The sequence below is a fragment of the Prionailurus bengalensis genome, chromosome C1 (assembly GCF_016509475.1).
Source record: "Prionailurus bengalensis isolate Pbe53 chromosome C1, Fcat_Pben_1.1_paternal_pri, whole genome shotgun sequence".
NCBI lineage: Eukaryota > Metazoa > Chordata > Mammalia > Carnivora > Felidae > Prionailurus > Prionailurus bengalensis.
Window position 1 is genome coordinate 93,879,479 of NC_057345.1, and position 19,899 is coordinate 93,899,377.

Consider the following 19,899-nt stretch of genomic DNA (forward strand, 5'->3'; position numbering starts at 1 on the left):
ATAAACGTGCCCAGATCAGGTAGCCCTGGACGGGCAGATATTATTATTATTACTATTTTTTAAAGTAGGCTCCACACCCAGCATGGAGCCCAACAGGGAGCTTGAACTCACAACCCTGAGATCAAGACCTGATCTGAGATCAAGAGTCAGATGCTTCACTGGCTGAGCCACCCAGGCGCCCTGGGGATCTTGTAGCAGTCTGTGGGTATGGAGCCTGGGTGCACTCGAGTGACCTGGTTCTGCGAGCAAACCCTCTCACCCTGCCCAGGGGCCGGGGTGGGCTCTCAGGGGCCCGGGAGATGTCAAAGCCCTGAAAGAAAAGCTTTGGGGGGCTGCAAAAATATGAAATAGACCGCATCAAAATGGGTAAATGTTTAATCAAGTGCTTTCAGAAAGTAGCATGTCAACTTTAATATCTGTTCAGTTTGGTATCCGTACAAATGTCATTATATTTGAAAACAATTTGTAAGTTGGATTCTTGGCAAGAGTTCCAGGATATGCAGAATGATGGAAGAGAAATCATAGCCAATAGTAAATTCAATGACTTACCCGTAATTAAGTAATGTCAAAAGCAAATTTGTCAAAGCCCTGTTACATTTAAAGCAAAGCAGTGTTATCTTTGATGAGGGATGTGATGAGTTTTAGTTGGTGGTGAAGAGGGTGGGGCATCCAAGAATCAGAGGCAGGGTCTGGAAGGGGCTGGAAATGGCCCTGCCCTACACCTGTTCCCGTCCAGGGATCAGCCCAACCTCTGCCGCAGGCTGGCCCTCTGGCCCTCCTGCCTCCCTAACTAGGCTGTGCAGATTTGGGGCGCCTGCTCCTGCCACAGGCAAGTGACTCCTGCCACAGTCTTCTCTAGATCCATGCAAGACCACAGGTAGCTGGAGTTTCCGTCTCTGTTTTGCCGATGAGAGACTGCCCTGGGTTTGAAACCTGAGTGTTCCATTTATTAATGGGGCAAGTCCCCAGTCACCCCTGATTTCCAAGATTTGGGGGTGACATACAAAGGGGAGAGGGTACCGCCCCCTTCCCAGCTTTGTGTGTCCACCACATGTTTCCCACAGTGGGGCCGGCTCTGGGCTGAACTCTTCATGATCGTGAATACATCTAGTGCGGCTAAAAACTCCTGCTGGTTATCATCATGATGCTCCTCTTAGGGAAAATTGAAGGCCAAGGAGGTTAAGTAACTTATCCAAGGTGACCCAGCTAACAAGTAGCAGAGCTGAGATTTGAACCCAGAACCTCCTGGTTGTTAAGTCCTTGTTCCTTCTGCTCTCTGATGGTCCCTGGAGGTGGGTTGTGAGTGCCGAGTGTCTGCGGGGGTGGGTCTCTGGAGGATTGGGTGCTCAGGGAAAGGATGGTGTCTGGCTCTGGGGAGCAGAGGCAGGACCAGAGAGGCCACGGAGGAGGCTCCTGCAACATCCCAGGTGTGGGTGACAAGGACCTGGGTGGTGGCAGTGGGGATGGAGAGCAGCTTTTGAGGGGAGGCAGTTAGGACCAGTGGTTAATACAAGCGTGGCAGAATGGCCGGATGAAAGACTGAGATTGTGAATGCCCTGAGGCAGGTGTGTGCTCCGATTGCCACAGGCCACCCCCAATCCCTGTTGCCTTACACGTGACCCAGTCCACACACTGCCAGGGAGGTATCCGAGTTTGTGTTCCCCGGGATAAAAATCACCATTTCATGGTACAGCTCTTTCACTTCTTCCCTGTGAGATCTTGGGTAAATTATATGAGTTCTGAGCTTCAGTTCTCTTATAAAATGAGGATAGGAGGGTCTACTGAGTTGGTATTGAATGCTAAATACACAGCTCTCAGCAGAGTGGCCAGCGCACAGAAAACTCTCAGTGCATCCATGAAACTCACGAAGCCTCAGTGGAAACTAATGCTCCACTCTGGGGAAGGAGAAAATCATATATGGTGCCTGAGTTCAGCCCAGAGGACTTGGAAAATTACGGAGTTACCACTGGCAACTCCACTGGGACAGGGGGTGGTCAGAGAAGGGTGGGCTAATTCCTTTTCGGAGAAAATAGCAACAACATCACACTTGTATTGTGCTTTGTAATTTTCCTCATTTAATTTTTGCAACAGCCTTATGAGTTGGACAGGGGTGTGCTTACTCCTACCGGGAGACTAAAACTGTTTTTGAAATAAGGTGGGATCCAAACAGGAATTTAAAGATGTTCTATATCCATGGTGGATAATGGATACTCACATCCCAGAGTCTGGAAAGACATTTGCCTGGGAGGGAGGCTGGTGCTGAGGCAGGAGGAGGAAGAGGGGAGGAGGAAGGAGGGGAGACTGCGTTGTAGTTCTCACTGAGGGCCTCGGGCAGGGAAGTGTATTAGCAGAGGTCAAGATGGAGATGGAGACGGGGTTTAAGAGGCTGCTGGGGGAGGAGGTCCTGTAGGTCCCATGCTCAGTCTGTCCCAGCCCCCCGAGATGACCAGTCCACAGGAACTGACTCCCACTAACTCAGCTCACAGGAAATGTGCACCAGATCAGGCAAGCTACTTTTCAGCTTGTAACAGGGGAATCAAAGTACCAAGCATGTTTTTTTTTTTTTTTCTTTTTTTCCCAGAAGTCAGCAAGCGGTGGCTTGGTGAAGAGTGAGTTGGAAGCAGGGTTTTGAACCGCCTCACTGGCCCTAGGCCTCCTCTTCTGCACCCACGTGCCCCCGGGCAGAGCATGTTAGCTTATAGAGTGCCTTTGTGCATTTAGAAAAAGATGCCCCTCCCTTGGGTCAACACAGCCTCGTGCTGGGGAGAACAGCTTGGTGAGCAGAGAACAGTCTGCTTTGGCTCCCTGATCACTCAGGGGCTCTTATCAGTGCAAAGCCTCCCTAACTTAGGTGGCAACCTGACCCCGAGCCTGCAGCCTGAGGGTGTATGAGCGGCTGTATTACCAGCTCTTGCACCTGCTCTTGGAGGATGCCCCCCAGCTGGGTCTAGGAGTTCCCAGCAGCATCCTGCAGAAGCTTATAAATCACATGAAGATACAGTCACCTCTGTTCCACCCCAATCCTGCCCCGTAGCTGAACAAGGCTCAGCGCCCACAGAGTTGTCCGGGTGCCTCAATGCTGCTACGGGAGTGCACATATCACGCCGAGGTTTCCCTGGGGCAGTCTGTCTGGGGCGTTGGAGTCCGCACTGTGAATAATCCGGGCGCGTGGCTCTTATCCCTCCCCCTCTGGCATATCCTGTCCCAGTGCACCAGCTACCTTGTGTAGCTGCTCGGGCACCTGGGTCCTGCACAAACCCAGGGCTGATGCTCACCGGAATGTCACCTTCGTGTGAGTCAGGAAAAGGTGGGCCCTCTGGGCAGATGTGACCCTGATCGCTCACAGAACTGCTGGTATCTTAGGATAGGGAAAAGAGTGTCCCTCCCTCCAGGGGGTTGTAGCCCTTCCAGCTTCTTGCTGAAATTGCTCCTGGACTGGTGGCCCGCTGCAGTGTCCAACTGCAATGTCCACAGGGTGACGGTACTGAGACCTTCGTGAGACCAGCTTTGGCTTCCCCCTGCAGGTTCTGGCTCTGGGGCTGGGCTGGAGCACCCTCTCTGGGCACCCATATCCGCTAATGCAGTGGGCACCTGTGGGGCCCCACCCCACCAATCCCGTAGGCAGGCTGGCTCACATAGGAATTCCCCCAGTGAGAGTTTTGGCTTAGGCTAAGCCAGGACTCCCATAGAAGGATTGCTGCCCAGGGGCCAACTGATGTGGGCATGGTTTCTCCTGGACAAGGCTGGAGATGCATATTCTGGCCCTTTGGTTGTGCTGTTCTAGATGCTGCTCCATTTTGCTCCACATGGGTGCTCGGGAAATAGTACTGGCAGGGAGTTTGGGGGCCCGAATTTAGCTCTCAAGGAAAGTAACAATGGCTAACATTTATTGGGCACTTACCATATGCCAGGTGTGATCTGACTTAATCCTCAGATCAGCCCCATGAAGTAGGCACTATTATTATTGCCATGTACAGGGAAAGAAACAAACGCACAGAGAGGTTTAGTAACCTTCCCACGGTCACACAGCTAGTAAGTGGTGGATCCAGGATGTGGCGCAATGCTCTCCCCGTTGTGCCCACCCTCCTTCCTTTGGGTTCTGCGAGCGAGGTGGCCAAGGGGCCCAACATGGCTGGGCAGGATGGGGACTGATCCCTCAGACGGTGAGGGAAGGCTGGCTTGTGTCCTGGGCCTTACCAGCTCCACTCAGATTTCCACATGTGGGACATCCTGATTGTGCTTGCAGCTCTGGGCCCTGGTCACCACCCCTGCTCTCTGGGGCAGCCCTGGCTCTGTGACCCAAAGTTAGTTAATTCTTGGTCCCCATTTTCTGTCTCACACCTGGCAAGCCCAAACCCCATCCCCTGAACTCCCTGTGAATGTCCCACCTATATGTCTCTATCGGTTCCTGGTGTTTTCCCTTCACTTCCTTACAGCCTCCTGGCTCCTGGGCAGGGTTCTTTTCTCCTAGGGACTATTTGTTACTCATGTGGCTATGACAGACATAGTCCCAAGTACAATCCTCTTCCCAGACTTAGAGAAAGAAGAATGCCTTCCACCCACTCCTGCCTTCACTCAGAGAGAAACGGCTATCGTCACTTACCCCAAAACGGGGTCAGGAAAGGATGACCTTTTCAATAACTGGTGCTGGGTCAACCGGGTATGCATATGGAAATAATGCCAGGTCCAACCTCACACCATATACAAAAGTCAATTCCATATGTCTTAAAGGTCTGCTTCTAGATGAAAATATAAAAGAACATCTTGATGACCATGGAATACAAAGCTTTCTTAAACAGGATACAAAAAGCACTAAGCATGATGGGGAAAGATGATCATTTAGATTCTATTAAGATTAAGAAATTCTATTTATCAAAACCCACAGAATGAGAGCGGATAATAAAGGGCTTGTATGCAGAATAAAGAACTCCAAATCAGTAAGGAAAAGACAGCGAACACAAACAGAAGCGGGGCGCCTGGGTGGCTCAGTCGGTTAAGCAGCTGACTTCAGATCAGATCAGAGGTTCGAGCTCTTGTCAGGCTCTGTGCTGACAGCTGAGAGCCTGGAGCCTGCTTCAGATTCTGTGTCTCCCTCTCTCTGCCCCTCCCCTGCTCGTGCTCTGTCTCTCTCTCTCTCTCAAAAAAAAATAAACATTAAAAAAATTTTGATAAAAAAAATAAACAGAAAGCTTGGTTAGGCATTTCACAGAAGAGGATATCTAAATGACCAATACATACACGAAGAGGGGATTGTTTTTATTTGGCATCGGGAAAATGTAAATTAAGACCTCAAACAGCTACTCCCCCACACCCACCAAAATGGCCAAAAGGAAAAAGCTTGACAACACCAAGTGGTGGTAAGGACAGGCAGTAGGAATGCTCATGCATTCAGGGGAGGGCGTAAATCGGTGAGGCTACGGAAAACTGGTTGCATCTGTCAAAGCAGAGCACAGGCGGACCGGAGCCCTGCAAACCCCGCCCCAGATAGGATGTCACGGTAGCCCCAGTCATGTAGCTCAAAGCTGCAGACCGCTCAATGCCTGTCACCTGCACAGCCACACAATGGAATGCCGGACAGCAATGAAAATGAACAAGCCACAGTTACACAAAACAGCACTGAAGGATCACGACATAAACACTGCTGATGGAGGAAGCCAGACACAAAAGAGTATGTGCTACGTAGTCCCATCTATGCAAGCCTCAAGGCAAACCTCATCCATGAAAGACCAGTAGGGCGCCTGGGTGGCTCAGTCGGTTGAGCATCTGACTTAGGCTCTGGTCATGGTCTCCCAGTCCGTGAGTTCCAGCCCCCTACTGGGCTCTCTGCTGTCAGTGCAGAGCCAGCTTCGGATCCTCTGTCTCCTTCTCTCTCTGCTGCTCCCCTGCTCATGCTTTCTCTCTCAAAAACAAATAAAACATTAAAAAAAAAAACGCTTTTAAAAAAAAGTCAAATTAGTGCTTACACTTGGGTTGGCACAAATTTGGGGGGATGTTTAGGGGGTATCGATAATGTACTGTTTTTATCTGAGTGCGTGAAAATACATCAGACTATATAGACTTACAGTTTCTCTATGTTATACTTGGATAAGAAGTTAAAAACCAAAATCACGGGGAGAGGTCAGGGTGGGACTAGCCCACAGATCTGACTGGGGAGCGCTGGCGAGAACCACATCCGGGCATTCTTGCGCACAGGCCCACCACAGGGCCTGCAGAGGTGGTGTGGGCTTTCTCTGCAGTATTAAGATGGGAGACACAATGAAGGCCCTTTGAACTCAAGAGTTTTGCCTCAGCCTGGAACTTACCTTCATGCAGGGGATAGAGGAGATTTGCCATCCTCTTGCAGAGTCAGGGTTGGGTTTGGCTTGGGTTGCTGGGGGGGAGGCAGGATGGGCCAGAGGAGTGTGACCCACAGGCGAACATCTGTTTCTCTGCTTCCAAACTACAGGCTTTGGGTTTGCCAGTCTTACCTGCCCTATCCACACACTGCCATGCTGTTATTTTCTTAACAGTATTTTTTATTAAAAAAATTTTTTTTAATGTTTTTATTTTATTTTTGAGGGAAAGAGAATGCGAACAGGGGAGGGGCGGAGAGAGAGAAAGACACACACAGAATCTGAAGCAGGCTCCAGGCTCTGAACTGTCAGCACAGAGCCCGACGAGGGCTCGAACCCACGGACCGCGAGATCATGACCTGAGCTGAAGTCAGACGCTTAACCGACTGAGCCACCCAGGCACCCCAGTTTTCTTTAAATATGTAGTTAATTCACTTTAAAAAATCAACCTCAGTACAACTTCACAACCACTAGGATGGCTATAATTAAAAAAAAAAAAAAAGATACGGGGTGGGAGGGAATAACAAGCATTGGCAAGGACATGGACACATTGAAACCCTCATACAGTGCTGGTGGGAATGTAAAATGGTGTAGCCACCGTGGAAAATGGTTTGACGCATCTTCAAAGAGTGAAACATAAAACTACCATCTGACCCAGCAATTCCACTCCTAGGATCTGTGCCAAAGAATTGAGGATTGTTACTCAAGTAAATATATGCACTCGCATGCTCAGAGCAGCACTGTTTACAATAGCCTAAAAGTGAAAATAGCCTAAGTGCCCACCAACAGAGGAATGAAGAAACAAAATGCCTTCTATCCCTCCAATGGAATATGATTCCGCCACAAAAAGGAATGGAGTACTGACCCAGGCCACAACAAGGGTGCACTTCAAAAGCACTATGCTAAGCGCAAGGATCCAGACACAAAGGTGGGAAGTGACTGCATTTACATGAAATACCCAGGACACTGCAGATGGCTGGTTGTCAGGGGTTGAGGAAGAGGGATAATGGGGAAGGACTCACGGTTTAATGGCTGTCGGGGTCCTTTTGGGGTGATGGAGATGTTGTGGAACTAGTTAGAGGTCGTGGTGGAGCAACACTGTGCGTGTCCGGACTGCCGCTGAAGCCCCCACTTTAAATTTTTTTTTTTCAACGTTTATTTATTTTTGGGACAGAGAGAGACAGAGCATGAACGGGCGAGGGGCAGAGAGAGAGGGAGACACAGAATCGGAAACAGGCCCCAGGCTCTGAGCCATCAGCCCAGAGCCCGACGCGGGGCTCGAACTCACGGACCGCGAGATCGTGACCTGGCTGAAGTCGGACGCTTAACCGACTGCGCCACCCAGGCGCCCCTGAAGCCCCCACTTTAAAACGTTTACTTGTATGTTATGTGAATTTCACTTTGGTAGAAAAAGGAAGTGAGGAGAAACACGCAGACTCAGTTTTCTGACTGGTGCAAAGAGGCCAATAATACTGTTCACCGCATGGGAGGAGGTAGGGAGTAACAGTATGTGCAAAGTGGCTGGCCTTCACGTCTTCATTCAGTAAAGGGCAGCCATGGTCCCCTGAGAGCCACTTACTAAGGATGCACCAGGGACGCCTCAGTCTCCCTGCAACGCCGGGGGTTGGGGGAGAGGCTTACCTACCTGGGCAAAGAACCCGAAAGAACCCAAAGAGCTGCAGTTTAAAGGTGGCGCCCAAATGGGCTGTCCCGGTAGAACGGACACGGGCGTGCCCCTCCCTGGATCAGAGTGACGTGGAGAACGGAGCCGCCCAGGGCTCTGTGAGAAGCCTGGAGGGTTCTGGGGCCTCAGGGCGAAGCGTGGCCTTTCCACGCCCTGGAGGGTGGGGGGAGGATAGGGCTGGTGCACGTCCTGCCACAAGGGGGCGCTTCTGGAGCTGTCCTGCCCAGGAATGGGGCGAGGACACTTAGGCCTTACAGAGTATCAACACTTAAGCTTGCACCCTCCTGGTAACCGAGCAGCCTAACTAAACATGCGATATGTCGGGGTTCCCCAGCCTTCTCACGTCGCTTACCAGAAGCCAGATGATCCCTCTAGGTTCCTCTTCTGTGCTTCTCTAGCCTGCGCTCCCTCCAGAGTAAAGGGGTTACTGCACCTTCTGTTGTACAGGCAGTGAGCTCAGAGGGGAGAGCAGACAGTTCACCCCCAACAGCTACACTAACGGCCTTCCCTCTGCCTTCAGGGCCGGGCCAGTGTGAGAAGGCTCCCACCCAGCAGCTGGTGGGTGGGGCCTGGTCTCCTAGCTGAAGGTTCAGAGACCTGGGGATCCAAAGTGTGTCCTGATCCCTCCATACCACTAAGCCACAGCCTCCCCTTCCCTCCCGGCCCCTTCTGCATGAGCTCACACAACCTCGGCTTCATGTTTCATCAGGCAGTTTTCAGCCAGGCTGCAATCTGCCTGGAATCTCAGATGGCCCAACGAGGCCCCGGCTCTCATGGCCTCTCCTCTGATCAGGTCCCCAACCCCTGATGCTCCACCAGGGACAGAGCGTCCTGAACCACACCACCAACTCCACCACCACCACCACCACCTGTACCGCCTGGAGATCCCTGCTCCTCCCCTGCTCCAGGTCACATCTCCTGACTGTAGGTGAGGCCATCTTCAGTCTCCCGGGGCCAAGCCTATAACCTGGTTTGTGCTCCTGCCAGATCTGGCTCACTGCCTTCGGCACCTGGCCCCACCCTTTCTCTACATACTTTCTTTGTGTTTCTTTGTATTTAGTACTCCGCTAATCTCACGTTATCCACAAGCCCTGAGGTTTAATACGAGGGGCCTCTTGGCAACTCAATGATGCTTTTGACCCCGGGTGCACTGTTCTGAAGTTTGCAGCACATTCTTTCTGGCTTATAGTCTCTATCTGGCCTATCTGTTGCCGTGTTTACACCACTTGGAGTGTTTATAAGCTCTATGTTACATTGAAATATTCTGGCCTTGTGAAGTTGAGTTTGTTGCAGATAATGAATGCAAAGGACACAAAGCCATCTAAGAAACATCCACTGTGTTTGGCATGTGAGGGCCTTTTGCTTACTTGCCAAGTTTATCTAATGTCAGCTCCCACGGGGTTTGGAAACAGTCTTGGATTGTTGCTGCATCCTCCAGTCTTGTGGGTTCACTCCGCAGCCTTTTGTAGGCAGTGTGGTGCCCCGTGTAGAGCCAGACCTTGGGGTTGACCGAGTCCAATGTACCTCAGTGACTGTGTGCCCTTGGGCAGGTTACTTAATTTCTCTGAGCCTCAGTTTCCTCACCTGTAAAATGGGGGAAGAAATATGTAGTTAAAAGAGATGTTGTGAAAATTCAGTGAGAAAGTATATGCAGTAGACATGTAATAGGCACTCAATAAATATAGCTGGGATTATTAGTAAATACAAACATGACCCTTCTTTATTTTTTAAAAATATTTATTTATTTTACTTTTAAAAAAATTTAGTTAAATCCAAGTTAGTTAGCATATAATGTAATAATGATTTCAGAAGTAGCATCCAGTGATTCATCCCCTACATAGAACACCTAGTGCTCATCCCAACAAGTGTCCTCCTTAATGCCCCTTGCCCATTTAGCCCATCCCTCCTCCCACAACCCCTCTAGCAACCCTCGGTTTGTTCTCTGTATTTAAGAGTCTGTTAGGTTTTTTCCCTCTCCCTATTTTTATATTATTTTTGCTTCCCTTCCCTTATGTTCATCTGTTTTGTATCTTAAACTCCTCATATGAGTGAAGTCATATGATATTTCTCTTTCTCTGACTAATTTCACTTAGCATAATACCCTCTATCTAGTTTCATCCAAGTTGTTGCAAATGGCAAGATTTCATTCTTTTTGATTGATTGCTATATATATATATATATATATATATATATATATATATATATATTACATCTTCTTTATCCACTCATCTGTCGATGGACATTTGGGATCTTTCCATACTTTGGCTATTGTTGATAGTGCTGCTATAAACATTGGGGTGCGTGCACCCCTTTGAAACAGCATACCTGCATCCTTTGGATGAACAGCTAGTAGTGCAATTGCTGGCTCATAGAGTAGTTCTATTTTTAATTTTTTGAGGAAACTCCATCCCGTTTTCCAGAGTGGCTGCACCAATTGGCATTCCCACCAGCAGTACAAAAGGGTTCCACTTTCTCTGCATCCTTGCCAACATCTGTCGTTGCCTGAGTTGTTAATGTTAGCCATTCTGACAGATGTGAGATGGCATCACATTGTGGTTTTGATTTGTGTTTTCCTGATGATGAGTGATGTTGAGCATTTTTTCACGTGTTTATTAGCTATTTGGATGTCTTCTTTGGAAAAGTTTCTATTCATGTCTTTTGCCTATTTCTTCACTGGATTCTTTGTTTTTTGGGTGTTGACTTTGGTAAGTTCTTTATAGATTTTGGATACTAACCCTTTATGTGATATGTCATTTGCAAATATCTTCTCCCATTCTGTCGGTTGTCTTTTAGTGTTACTGATTGTTTCCTTCACCGTGCAGAAGATTTTTATCTTGATGAGGTCCAATAATTCATTTTTGCTTTTGTTTCCCTTGCCTCCGGAGACGTATTGAGTAAGAAGTTGATGCGGCCAAGGTCAAAGAGTTTTTTTGCCTGCTTTCTTTTTTTTTTTAAAGGTTTTTTTTTAAAAAAAATTTTTTTTAACGTTTATTTATTTTTGAGACAGAGAGAGACAGAGCATGAACAGGGGAGGGCCAGAGAGAGAGGGAGACACAGAATCTGAAGCAGGCTCCAGGCTCCAAGCTGTCAGCACAGAGCCTGACTCGGGGCTCGAACCCACAGACCGTGAGATCATGACCTGAGCCGAAGTCGGATGCTTAACCAACTGAGCCACCCAGGCGCCCCGCCTGCTTTCTTATCTAGGATTTTGATGGCTTCTTGTTTTACATTTAGGTCCTTCCTCCATTTTGAGTTTATTTTTGTGTAAGGTGTAAGAAGGTGGTACAGATTCATTCTTCTGCATGTTGCTGTCCAGTTTTCCCAACACCATTTGCTGAAGAGACTCTCTTTATTCCATTGGATATTCTTTCTTGCTTTGTCAAAGATTAGTTGGCCATACGTTTGTGGGTCCATTTCTGGGTTCTGTATTCTGTTCCATTGATCTAAGTGTCTGATTTTGTGCCAGTACCGTACTGTCTTGATGATTACAGCTTTGTAATACATCTTGAAGTCCGGAATTGTGATGCCTCCAGCTTTGGTTTTCTTTTTCAACATTACTTTGTTTATTTGGGTTCTCTTCTGGTTCCATATACATTTTAGGATTGTTTGTTCTAGCTCTGTGAAGAATGCTCATGTTATCTTGATAGGGATTGCATTGAATATGTAGACTGCTTTGGGTAACATTGACATTTTAACAATATTTGTTCTTCCAATTCATGAGCATAGAATATTTTTTCCACTTTTTTGTGTCTTCTTCAATTTCTTTCATAAGCTTTCTATAGTTTTCAGTGTATAGATTTTTCACCTTTTTGGTTAGGTTTATTCCTAGGTATTTTATGGTTCTTGGTGCAGTTGTAAATGGGATAGATTCCTTGATTTCTCTTTCTGCTTCATTATTGGTGTATAGAAATGCAACCGATTTGTATGCATTGATTTTGTATCCTGCGACTTTGCAATTCATGGATCAGTTCTAGCAGTTTTTTATGGGATCTTTTGGGTTTTCCATATAGAGTATCATGCCAACTGCGAAGAGTGAAAGTTTGACTTCCTTCTTGCTGATTTGAATGCTTTTTATTTCTTTGTGTTATCTGACTGCTGAGACTAAGACTTCCAATACTATGTTGAATAACAGAGGCGAGAATGGGCATCCCTGTCTTGTTCCTGACCTTAGGGGGAAAGCTCTCAGCTTTTCCCCATTGAGGGTGATATTAGCTGTGGGTCTTTTGTATATGGTTTTATGATCTTGAGGCATGATCCTTCTATCCCTACGTTCTTGATTGTTTTTATCAAGAAAGGATGCTGCATTTTGTCAAATGCTCTCTCTGCATCTATTGAGAGTATCATGTGGTTCTTGTCCTTTCTTTTATTAATATGATAATATGATGTATCACATTGATTGATTTGCAGTTATTGAAGCAGCCCTGCATCCCAGGTATAAATCTCACGTGATTATGGTGAATAATTCTTTTAATGTATTGTCGGATCTGTTTGGCTATTATCTTGTTGAGGAATTTTGTATCCATGTTCACCAGGGAAATTGGTCTGTAGTTCTTTTTAGTGAGGTTTTGGTCTGGTTTTGGAATCAAAATGCTGGCTTCATAGAAAGAGTTTGGAAGTTTTCCTTCCATTTCTATCTTTTGGAGCAACTTCAAAAGAATAGGTGTTAACTCTTCTTTAAGTGTTTGGTAGAATTCCCCCGGAAAGCCATCCAACTTTTTGATTATTAAATCGATGTCTTTACTGGTTATGGATCTGTTCAAATTTTCTATTTCTTTCTGTTTCAGTTTTGGTAGTTTATACGTTTCTAGGAATTTGTCCATTTCTTCCAGATTGCCCAATTTACTGGCATTTAATTTCTCTTAATATTCTCTTATTATTGGTTGTTATTTCTGCAGTGTTGGTTGTGATCTCTCCTCTTTCATTCTTTTTTTTTTATGTTTATTTATTTTTGAGAGAGAGAGAGAGAAAGACAGAACATGAGCAGGAGAGTGGCAGAGAGAGAGGAAGACACAGAATCTGAAGCAGTCTCCAGGTTCTGAGCTGTCAGCACAGAGCCCGACATGGAGGTTGAACTCATGAGCCGTGAGATCATGACCTGAGCTGAAGTCGGATGCTTCACCAACTGAGCCACCCAGGGGCCCCTCTCCTCTTTAATTCTTGATTTTATTTATTTGGGTCCTTTACTTTTCCTTTTTGATCAGACTGGATAGGGGTTTATCAATTTCTTTAATTCTTTCAAAGAACCAGTTCCTGGTTTCACTGATCAGTTCTACTCTTTTTTTGGTTTCGAAAGCAGAGATTTCTGCTCTAATCTTTTTATTTCCCGTCTTCTGCTGGTTTAGGGTTTTATTTGCTATTCGTTTTCCAGCTCTGTAAGTTGTAAGGATAGGTTGTGTATCTGAGACCTTTCTTCCTTCCTTAGGAAGGCCTGGGTTGCTATATACTCCCCTCTTATGATTGCCTTTGCTGCTTCCCAGAGATTTTGGGCTGCGGTGTTATCATTTTCATGGGCTTCCATGTACTTTTTAATTTCCTCTTTAACTTCTTGGTTAACCCATTTATTCTTTAGAGGGATGTTCTTTAATCTCCAAATATGCATTGTCTTTCCAAATTTTTTCTTGTGGTTGATTTCAAGTTTCATAGCATTGTGGACTGAAAATATGCATGGTATGATCTCAATCTTTTGCACTTGTTGAGGCCTGATTTGTGTCCCAGTGTATGATCTATTCTGGAGAATGTACCATGTGCACTTGAGAAGTGTATTCTGCTGCTTTAGGATGAAATGTTGTGAATATATCTGTCAAGTCCATCCGGACCAGTGTGTCATTCAAAGTTATTGTTTCCTCGTTGATTTCCTGCTTAGAAAATCTGTCCATTGTGGGGCGCCTGGGTGGCGCAGTCAGTTAAGCGTCCGACTTCAGCCAGGTCACGATCTCGCGGTCCGGGAGTTCGAGCCCCGCGTCAGGCTCTGGGCTGATGGCTCAGAGCCTGGAGCCTGTTTCCGATTCTGTGTCTCCCTCTCTCTCTGCCCCTCCCCCGTTCATGCTCTGTCTCTCTCTGTCCCAAAAATAAATAAACGTTGAAAAAAAAATTAAAAAAAAAAAGAAAATCTGTCCATTGCTATAAGTGGGGTGCTGTTGAAGTCCCCTACTGTTATGGTATTATTATCAATGCATTTCTTTATGTTTGTGATTCATTGATTTATATAATCAATGGTATATTTGGGTGCTTCACATCGGGGGAATAAATGTTTACAATTGTTAGATCTTCTTGATGGATAGACCCCTTAATTATGATATAATGCCCTTCTTCCTCTTTTATTACAGTCTTTATTTTAAAATCTAGTTTTTCTGATATAAGTATGGTTACTCTGGTTGCCAAAAGAAAGCCAGAGTAGCCATACTGACATCAAACTACACCAGTTTTCTTTTGTTGACCATTAGCATGATAGATAGGTTCTCCATCCCCTCACTTTCAATTTGAAGGTGTCTTTAGCTCTAAAATGGGTCTCTTGTAAACAGCATATAGATGGATCTCGCTTTCTTATCCATTTTATTACCCTGTGTCTTTTGATTGGAGCATTGAGTCCATTGACGTTTAGAGTGAGTACTGAAAGATATGGATTTATTGCCATTATGTTGCTTGTAGAGTTGGAGTTTCCGGTGGTGTTCTCTGGTCCTTTCTAGTCTTTGTTGCTTTTGATCTTTTTGTTTGTTTGTTTGATCTTTTCTCCGCCCACAGAGCCCCCCTTACAATTTCTTGCAGAGCTGGTTTAGTGGTCACAAACTCCTTTAGTTTTTGTTTGTCTGGGAAACTCTTTTTTTTGAATGACAGCCTTGCTGGATAAAGAATTCTTGGCTGCATATTTTTCTGATTCAGCAGGTTGAATATATCCTGCCACTCCTTTCTGGCCTGCCAGTTTTCTGTGGATAAGTCTGCTACAAACCGGATCTGTCTTCCCTTATAGGTTAAGGACTTTTTTCCCTTGCTGCTTTCATAATTCTTTACTTGTCTGTGAATCTTGTGAATTTGACTATGATATGCCTTGTTGATAGTTGGTTTTTGTTGAATCTCATGGGAGTTCTTTGTGCTTCCTGGATTTTGATGTCTGTGTCTTTCCCCGGTTAGGAAAGTTTTCCACTATGATTTGTTCACATAAGCTTTCTTTTTCTCTCTAAAAAACTAAACTTTTTCTCTCTCTTCATCTTCTGGGACTCCTATGGTTTGGATGTTATTCCTTTTTAACGAGTCACTGAGTTCTCTAATTCTTATATCATGCTCTTTTACCTTAGTTTCTCTCTTTTCTTCTGCTTCATTATTCTCCGTAATTTTGCCTTCTATAGCACTGATTTGCTGCTCTGTTTCATCCATCTTTGCCATGGCATCCTTTTGAGATTGCATCTCAGTTATAGTATTTTAAATTTCATCCTGGCTAGATCTTACTTCTTTTATCTCCACAGAAAGGGATTCTATGCTTTTTATCTCCACAGGAAGGGATTCTATGCTTTTTTCAACCCCAGCCAGTATTCTTATTATCATGATTCGAAATTCTAGTTCAGACATCTTGTTTATATCTGCATTGATCAAGTCCCTACTGTCATTTCTTCCTGTTCTATCTTTTGGGTGAATTCCTTTGTTTTGTCATTTTGGAGGAAGAAAAGGAATTAATAAAATAAAAAATTAAAATTAAAAAATTAAAAACAACACAAAAAACCAAATGAAGGAAGCTATATCCTAGGTGTGTGTTTTGGTCTGGTCGTTTGAAAGAAGCTTTATAGAATAGAGGAAAAAAGGGAAAGAAAAGAAAAGTAAGAAAAATGTTAAAAATAAAAAAGTATACAATAAGATAGAATAAAATGAAGTGAAGAAAGTAAAATGGAATAACAAATTTACAAAAAATAAAAAATTTAATAAAAAAATTTAAAAATTTCAAAGGGAAAATAAAAACAATTAAAATTTTTTGAATGTTTATTTATTTTTGAGAGAGAGAGAGAGGAAGACAGAGCATGAGCAGGGGAGGGGCAGAGAGAGGGGGAGACACAGAATCCGAAGCAGGCCCCAGGCTCTGAGATGTCAGCACAGAGCCCGACACGGGGCTCAAACTCACAAACTGTCAGATCATGACCTGAGCTGAAGTTGGTCACTCAACCGACTGAGCCACCCAGGCACCCCATAAAAACAATTTTTGTCTCTTTTTGTATCCAAGATAAGAAAAGAAAAAGAGAAAACAAAAGAAACGAGTAGATGGACCAGTGAACAGATGAAATCCGAAAGAAATTAGTTTCCCCTAGAAGTATAACCATGAAGCCCTTTAAATTTTTTTTTTAACATTTATTTATTTTTGAGACAGAGAGAGATAGAGCATGAACGGGGGAGGGGCAGAGAGAGAGGGAGACACAGAATCGGAAGCAGGCTCCAGGCTCTGAGCCATCAGCCCAGAGGCTGACGCGGGGCTCAAACTCACGGACTGTGAGATCGTGACCTGAGCTGAAGTCGGACGCTTAACCGACTGAGCCACCCAGGTGCCCCATGAAGCCCTTTATAGTCTGTACACGAGGCAGGAGGGGAGACTTGTGGTGGTCCTCTAAGTCCTGAACTTGGTTGACTCAGTTGGACCCGGCTTGGTGTAATGGCTTTGTTCTCCACTAGGTGGCACTACTTAGCTTATTGGGGTGGATCAGTGTGGTACGCATGCCCATGTATGTGCACGTGCAGGAGAGGTGAAAGTGGCTTCACCCAGCTTCCCAGTCTCTGGTATCAGAACTCTGTGCTCTCACAGACCAGCAATCAAGCACTCCTCCTTTGACACCAGCTTCTGTCCACTCACCGCTTCTACACTGTCCAGGTGCAAGCTGTCAGCCTGCCAGGCAGCACCTCCCTCTTGAATTCTATCTCATTTGGGGCTGTGTTTCCAAACCCCTCACCTCTGAGAGCCTTGTGGCTCGGGCCCACCCTGACCCTCTGGGGGACGATGTCGCCAAGCAATGGCCAGGTGCCGGCTTGCCCCCCGGGAACGTTTGTGCAGTTGTGCTGTTGCAGAGGCTCCTCAGCGACTGTGGCCGGGTGCCTGCCTGCCCCAGGGAAAGTTCACGGGATCATGAGGCGGCGGAAGTTCAGAGCTTATGGCAAAACACAACACACAGCCGGGCGGTTTCACCACATCGTTGTTCCAATACCAGCAAACGTGGCTGTTCTCCGGGATCTGCTGGGACCTTTGCCTGTGGGAGGCCTTACGGCCTCTACCGGATGCCTTCCTAGTGGGGGAACCGCTTCTCCCGTGTGGCCCGTGGACGCCTCAGACCTCGCTGCCTGCTCCTGGGGATTCGCCCTTCCCACCAGAGCTCCACCAGGTATCGAGCTGTGGAGTTTTAGACTCTGCGCTCCCCTGTTTATAGAGTCCTGATGGTACTGAAACCCTCTCCTCCTTTCTCCCTTTCTTGTTCAGTCGCTTGTGGGCGTTTCCACTCTCTCTCTTTCTCTGTGGGGGGAGTGCTATTCTGTGGGGGGAGTGCTTTTCCTGCACTCTCCCCCCTTTCTCTCTTCTCTCTCCACAAAAACAGCTCTCTACCCTCCACGGCTTCTCTCTCCCCCAGTTCACCTCTCTGCACCACGTACCTGTCGAGTTCTGTGGCTCAAGTGATGCAGATTGTGTGTAAATCCTCAGATCAATTTTCTAAGTGTGCAAATGTCTTGGTGCTGATCTAGCTGCATTTCAGGGACGAGAGAAGGCCAGAACTTCCATGCTCTCTGCCATCTTAGCCAAACAGGCCCCTTTTATAAAGAGGAACAGTGCTCTTTCCTAAACACCTTTGTCACACTTAAATTGGTTGCCAGGAAGTTATCGTTCCTGGTTCCTGGAGGCATCCAGGAGCAGAGGCCAAGGGAAGGGGGCTACCACCTGGTGCTACGGACCTGCACCCTCAGGCAAAAAGCACGAGAAAGACCATTCCCAGAGCAGAGCCCTCTGGGCAGAGGCAGTATTGTTCCCAGAAATATTAGCTGTAAGGCCCACAGCCAAATGTGAGGTCAAATGTCAGAGAACAACAGAGCCTCAAGGGACATTGGAAGAGAACCCCTCTGCCCAAATATGCTGACAGCTGTGGGAGGGCAGCAGAGCCAGACATGGAGGGAAGATGGTGCACATTTACTGAGCATTTACTATGTGCAAGGCGTGGCTCTTAACTGTTTCTCACGTCTTAGCAGATTTAATCCCCAAAACAACTCCCACCGAATGAAAGCTCTGTAAAGTCTGAACTTTGTCTATTTTGGTCACTGCTGAATTTCACAGGAGTGCCTGGCACATTAATTAGGTGCCTGGTAAAAATGTGAATAAACAAACCCTACGAGGCAGGTATGTACTACTGTAAACGGAGGAGGAGATTCAGGTGCACAGGGATTCAGTAACATGCCCCAGATCCCCTGGCTGCTAAAGGGCAGGGCTAGGATTTGAACCCATGCCACCATGAGAAGCTGCCTCCAGATTCTGAGTCTTTCTCCTGCCTGATTTCACTGAATGTCTGACCAGTTTCTTTTCCTTCTCGTTGATCAGCTTGTTTGGAGTTTTCCTATCTTGGCTGTCTGTAGACATTTGCATAACCCAGACAAAATACCTCTGGGGCTCTTAGCTCCACCTGCTATTGATTTCCCAGCCTCAGGGCCTCATTTATTAGTATTTCAGACTCTGGTTTTTCAAGACAAAGAGGGTGTTGAAGGGAACTCAATTTCCATGGTTGAAGCCCTTACACAAAGTGAGAAGTCCTGGACTGTCCAGGCATGTTCTGCATGTTTAGGGAGGGTGTGAGAAATGAATGTGATGGTGTCTGAACATGCTCTTCCCACCCCCCACCCCCTGAAGCCTGGGAGGGGTCACCCATTTGAGAACAAACTTGGAAAGAAATAAAGAAGGACAAGCCAGGAGTCGAGCAGCCACCGGTGTGGCTGGGTCCCTGCCTCAGCTCAGGTCCTCTTTTCTCTGCTTCTGCCCCTCCTCCCCCTCCACCTACTTCTCACTATTTCCCCTCCCACCTCACCTCCAGAGGCTCACTCTCTGGTTCTGGATTCTGGAGGACTCAGTCAATTGAGCATCCGACTCTTGATTTAGGCTCAGGTCATGATCTTGCCGTTGTGGGATCTAGCGCCGTGTGGGGGCTCCATGCCGAGCATGGAGCCTACTTAGGATTCTCTCTCCTTCTTTCTCTTTCTCTCTTTCTCTCTCCCTCTGCCCTACTCCCCTGCTCACATGCTGTCTCTCTAAAAAAAAAAAAAGAGGGGGTGCCAGTGTTGTTCAATCAGTTGAGCCTCCCACTCTTGGTTTCGGATCAAATCATGATCTCGTGGTTCATGAGTGTGAGCCCCGCATCAGGCTCTGTGCTGACAGTGTGGAGCCTGCTTGGGATTCTCTTTCTCCCTTTCTCTCTGTCCCTCCCCTGCTCACTCTCTCTCTGTCTCTCAAAAATTAAACTAAAAAAAAAAAAAGATCCTGGAGGACTTCAGGTAGTACCCCACCCAGCCCAGGGATGCTTTCTCCAGTCTGAGGCTCTCAACCCTCGCTGCCCAACGGCAGTGCTTATGGGGCTAAAAAATATATATGCAAGTGCCCTGTACCACCATCCACCCAATATTCAAATGCAGCAGGTCTGGGCAGAGCCCAGGAACCTACAATAATAGCTTCTCTTCCGCCACTGGTTCTGATGCACAGCCTTGATTAACAGGCTGCTCTTCCTGTTGCTAGGTTTCCTTAACTCGGGGTTATATGAAAAAGAAACAAGATGTGTCTAGAATTACGGTGCTGATTCTGTGAAAAGAACTAAGGCACTGAGGAGGCCCACTTGGCCTCCTCCAGCTTTACTGAGATATAACTGACATATAACATTGTGTACGTTT

The 19,899-nt window shown here is 46.6% G+C and overlaps 1 protein-coding gene across 1 annotated transcript in view; it reads left to right on the forward strand.

Moving 5' to 3' along the window:
• The first annotated feature begins 7,815 nt into the window (after positions 1-7,815).
• The window catches only part of LOC122479440 (glutathione S-transferase Mu 4-like), a 33,895-nt gene continuing 21,811 nt past the window's right edge, over positions 7,816-19,899 (forward strand). Inside the window, exons 1-3 of the mRNA XM_043573348.1 lie at positions 7,816-7,825; positions 8,537-8,574; positions 8,836-8,887. Coding sequence (XP_043429283.1) covers positions 7,816-7,825; positions 8,537-8,574; positions 8,836-8,887 — 100 coding nt within the window. The remainder of the gene's footprint in view (positions 7,826-8,536; positions 8,575-8,835; positions 8,888-19,899) is intronic.